Genomic DNA, 5,487 nt, shown 5'->3' with positions numbered 1-5,487 from the left:
ACGTAATATTGATTTATTTTATTTATTGTAATTACTGTATTACTATTATTATTATTATTACTATTAATAATATAATTATTAATATTACCAAGATTATTTGTATATATGTAAATTATTTTTTTAAGGTATTTACTTGTATGCTCTGTATGTTGTATTACTCTGTATGCTTATTTCGTGATGCGCTTTTCATTTCTTTCAGTTTTAATAACAATCATGTCTACCAGTAAAAGAAGAAAAATAGAGCTTGTTGATGTCACACAATTTCCTGAGGTACTTGTTCCTGTGCGTGATATCAATTGGGAATTGTGCATTTTGTGTCAGCGTGTTTCACCGGAACCTCTTATAATTCCCAAAGAGGCAGGTTATAAAACTCTAAGTGAAAACTTGATCGAGTTCGATAATCATGAAGCTTTGCCACCAACTATTCGCTTGGATAAAATAAGTGATGGAAAGGAGTTATTGCACGCATTAATTGTTAATAAGGCAAAGTACCACAAGCTTTGCCGAAACAAGTACGACTCTCAGAAACTGCAGAGAATCATTGAGAGAAACCAAAATGTGCAAGATGATTCTGAAAACGCCCAGAGCTCTGCTAGGTGCATGCGATCCTCATGTAAAGCAGTTGACATAAAAAGTTGTTGTTTGTTTTGTGATGGTGAATCTGTGACAGGCAACCCCTTAGTACAGGCAAGCACAAAAGAAATTGGCCCAAAAGTGTATGCTCTAGCCATTGAAATGCAGGACACAAATCTGCTTAACAAAATAGCAAACCAAGATTTCATAGCACTCGAAGTCAAATATCATAAAGACTGTTACAGGGGATTTCTCAACAGAGCCCGCAGTCATGAGCGCTCCTTTAGCAATGATGAACACAATCTCTATCGATTGACTTATGGCTCTGTCATTGCGGAATTGGTTAGTTACATGGAAGAGATGTTTATATATGGTACATCATCCCCTGTTTTTAAGCTGTCTGACATCAATAAACTTTGTGCAGATCGTATGTCGAGTCTCGGAGTTCAGTCTGAGTCTATCAACCGAACTAGACTGAAGGACGATTTAATTTCCTTAGTTCCTGGTTTGAGGGAAGACAAGTGTGGTAAAGAAGTCATCTTAAGCTTTGAGCCAGATGTGGGTAATGCCATACGTGATGCTTGCAACTTCAACGATATGTCGGACGGTATTTGCATTGCTCAGGCAGCTGGTATTCTCCGTAGAGATATGTTTAGAGAGTTTCCCAAATTCAGCGGCTCGCTTATAGGCGACTTTGGATCTCGTGATTGTGTGCCACCTTCCCTTGTAAATTTTGTTAATACTCTTTTAGGAGGCTACAATATCGACAATGGTTCACCTGCTTCCGCACCCGAGCAGGAAGCTGCTTATTCCATTGCACAGTTAATTCGATTTAATAGTGTAAAGCGTAGCAGAGCCAACAGACCTCAACAAATACGTCATCAAGCAAACCAAGAAACTCCATTGGCCGTGTACCTTGGTTTGATGATCCATAACTGCACTCGGAAAAGATCAGTTGTCGACAAATTGAATTCTCTAGGTTTAAGTATTTCATATGACCGAGTTCAAGAAATTGAATCAAGTTTGACTAATGAAAAGTGCAAATTTTATGAGCAAATAGGTCATGTGATACCAAGTTGCCTGTCTGAAGGTGTTTTTACAACAGCTGCGATAGACAATATTGATCACAATCCATCTTCAACTACATCTAACGATTCATTCCACGGCTCTAGCGTCACAATTATTCAGCATCCGGATACTCCCCATTCAAATTCAAAATCCACTTCAGATGGACTCCTTTGGTCTAGGAAAATCAATAGCAAATTGCCGGATACATACACCACTCTCCCTGCAACGAATAATGTTGTTTCCGAACCACTAATGACCACCGTGAATGCATCACCTATTGCTAGTGATCCAATAACCATTGAGCAGTTGACACCTTGGCTAAATTCTGTGCAGGAGTCTGTGTATAACACATCAACAAATAAAACTTCATTCGCTGCTTTCCATGTGGAAAGAAATATGCATCCAGCAACCTTTCCATGTCATAACATACTATTGCCATTGCTAACAGATCACATTCAGTCTCCAGCAACAGTACGCCATTTGATGGATGTAATAATAAAAATAACGAGTGCTGTCAATAACAAACAAGGTGCTGTTATAACTGGTGATCAGCCCGTGTACGCAGTTGCAAAGTATATACAATGGAAGTTTTCGGATGTTTATGGAGAGGATAAAATAGTCATTATGATGGGTGGACTCCATATTGAAATGGCCATTCAAAACATGATTGGAAAGTGGTTGAAGGGCAGTGGTTGGACTGAAATGTTCATAAAAGCAGAGGTTGCTAGCATTGGAAGGAGTGAGTCGCTGCTTAAATCATCGCACATAAAGAGAACAAGATATGCGCACGAAGTGAGCCTGGCATCTCTTTTCATTCTTCGTGATGAGGCGTATAAGCTAGATTGTAAGGACTTTGTTGAGTCATTGGAAGAGTGGATTTCCAGGAAAAGCAACGAATCTAATCAGTTTCTTTATTGGCAAACCGTTATGGAGTTGGAGAGCCTGCTACTGAGTTTTGTGCGCAGTATTCGCGAATCAAACTTCGAGGAGTACGTGCGAATGCTAAAGCAGATTGCTCCGTGGTTCTTCGCACTTGATCTAACTAATTACTCTCGCTGGTTGCCGGTTTTCATCAAAACCTTGGAAGAGCTACCTGTCCGACACCCTTATGTGTTTGAGGAATTCAAAAAGGGCAACTTCACAAGTAGGAAAACTAACGCGGACTTCTCTGCCATGTCTGATGACCAGCTTCATGAACAGAACAACAAATTGATCAAGAGTGACGGAGGAGCAATCAATGTACTTCATAACGAAACTGCTCTTCTTAAGTGGATGGTGGCTGGTCCAGAAATTTCTCGAATGATAAATGAGTTTGAGAATGAAGTTCGCAGTTCCACTTCTTTGGGTTATCAACACCGTCGCCATCATGAAGACAGAAATAGTTTTCAGACTCGTTATCTTCATCACGTGTCTGAAGTGGTGAAATCTATGCGCGATGATGGGAATCCTTTTGCGGAGCAGTTACTGCAGGCAGCAGACAACCATAAGATTATAATGTCCAATTCAGCCGAAAAAACTGTTCAAGAAGCCAAGATCACAGGGCAACAGCAATACAACGAGTACGTAGCTGACCGTCTTGTGTCCAGACAAAAGTCAATTCATGAGCCTTTGAAAAGAAACAAATTTGAATTGTTCCACAGTTTGAAAATTCCAGGTTCCAAACATAAAACTAAAATCGCTGATCTTAAACATGACTCCAACTACTTTTGTAAAATGTATGTAGCAAGTCAAAATCGTGTTAGTGATATAGAGGATTTCTTTTCACACGAAAACAACCGTTATCCGCCGTCAATTTCTGAATTCGGAAGGAAGCGTAAGGCCACCAGCAAATCAGATGTCCTCATTTGTTTGGAACAGTATGGTAGCGAGAAACAACAAGACTTCAACCTTGACTATAAGGTTTCTGCTCTGATTGTTGATGGTGCAGCACTCGTACACATGCTTCACCCGAGATCGTCAAAGACATTCTCTGACTACTGCGAAAATGTGATTGGACCATTCGTGGACAGACTTCTGAGATCCGTGCAGCGCCTTGACATTGTTTTTGATCGGTATGTCCCAAAAAGCTTGAAGTCCGAAACACGGGAAGATCGTGGATCAGGGCAACGCATAAACGTCACAATGGGTACACTTATTCCAAAAAAGTTTGACAAATTCCTATCTGTGGACTTCAATAAGACGCAACTGTTCGGCCTTATTTCCAGATTCGTTTTAACGCAATCCGTAGTTGGAAAAGTTATTGTTTGTACCATTGAAGAAACTGCATGTGCCAGTCAACAAGATTTAGATGTATCGTCCATATCTCCTTGTAGTGCTGAAGAGGCAGATGGCCGTCTTTTGCTCCATGCTAATCATGCACTGAAAAATGGCAACTTAACTATAACTATACGCACTGTGGACTCCGATGTGGTCGTTATAGCTCTCTCTGTGTTTAGCCAGATGATTGGAGTGAAAGAGTTGTGGATTGATTTTGGAGTTGGAAAAGGAAGACGAATGATAGGAGTTCACCATCTACATCAACACATTCCAGATGGTGTATCGTCAAATTTACCATTCTTCCATGCCTTCACCGGATGTGACACAGTATCAACATTCTGTGGGATTGGAAAACGAACGGCATGGAAAGCGTGGATGAACTACCGAGTAGTTGATGCTGCATTTCACAATCTTTCCACGTCAGACTTAAAAAATGATGTCTTAACTGATACGGCAATGAAGGCCATTGAGTGATTTGTAGTATTGATGTACGATCGATCATCAACCGCTGCTGGCGTAAACGAATGCCGCCGTATACTCTACACCATAAAGAATAGAGCAATTGAAAACATTCCGCCGACTGCAGACGCTCTTCTGCAGCACACAAAGAGAGCAGCACTGCAGGCACACTTATGGAAACAATGCTTGTCTGCTGTTACTCCAGGATATTTACCCACTGAATGGGGATGGAAAGATACTGCTGATGAGTGCTATACACCACTTTGGTGCACTCTGCCGGAGATTTCTCGACATTGCCAGGAACTGATTCGTTGTTCGTGCAAAACTGAGTGTAAAAACTGTTCATGTAAACGACATGGTTTACCATGCACTAAGCTGTGTGCATGTAACGGCTATTGTTACAAAGAAACAAATGGTGATTCATATGAAGAACTAGAAGTTGAAGAAGACCCGGATTTCGACCATGTTCTCCAGATCTCCTTCCATGACGAATTGTAATCCAAAGTGTATTGTAATTATGTAAATACGTAAATGTATGTAAATATGTAAATATGAGTTTCTTGTTACATCATCGAACAAGACGGCGTTTATTTTAAGTGGATGTGACTACTAGTTCTAAAGTTATGACCATTTAAAAACTTTCAAGATGGCCGATGGCAGCCATCTTGAAATTTCAAAACATTGATTTCAGTCAGTTTTATGTAACTTTTCTCTTAGAACAAATCGATGTTTATTTGAAGTGGATATCACTACTAGTTCTACAGTTATGACCATTAAAATACATTCAAAATGGCCGCCATTGGCCATTTTGAATAATTCATCTGTAAAACGATTCCAGATGCATAACAAGTTTGTGTCTCGCTATTTTTTTGTTGCTCATACCGTCCACTATCACTATGCAAAGTTACACGCTGGTGTCCAGAAGTGAAATGTTTTTATGATAGCCAGCTGCACTATATAATCAAATTTCTATGCCAAAAATGATGATTTACTCTGAAACTACTAATGATTCTTCAAGTGCTGATAAATTAGAATTATCCACTTTTACTGGATCTGAAACAGGTTTAAATTGTCTAAACTCATTTAATAATTACATTGATGGACAAACATGGGATGTTGAATCTTCACTTG

At 39.7% G+C, this 5,487-nt stretch overlaps 1 protein-coding gene across 1 annotated transcript in view; it reads left to right on the top strand.

Annotated features, from left to right (window-relative positions):
- The window catches only part of LOC136077857 (uncharacterized), a 5,993-nt gene extending 1,145 nt beyond the window's left edge, over positions 1–4,848 (top strand). Inside the window, exon 2 of the mRNA XM_065792024.1 lies at positions 200–4,848. Within this exon, the coding sequence (XP_065648096.1) occupies positions 214–4,371 (4,158 nt within the window). The 5' untranslated portion in view covers positions 200–213 and the 3' untranslated portion in view covers positions 4,372–4,848. The remainder of the gene's footprint in view (positions 1–199) is intronic.
- Positions 4,849–5,487: the final 639 nt, after the last annotated feature.

Source organism: Hydra vulgaris, chromosome 03, assembly GCF_038396675.1.
Source record: "Hydra vulgaris chromosome 03, alternate assembly HydraT2T_AEP".
Taxonomy (NCBI): Eukaryota; Metazoa; Cnidaria; class Hydrozoa; order Anthoathecata; family Hydridae; genus Hydra; species Hydra vulgaris.
Note: the sequence above shows the minus strand (reverse complement) of the source record. Positions and strands in the feature narration are given on the sequence as shown.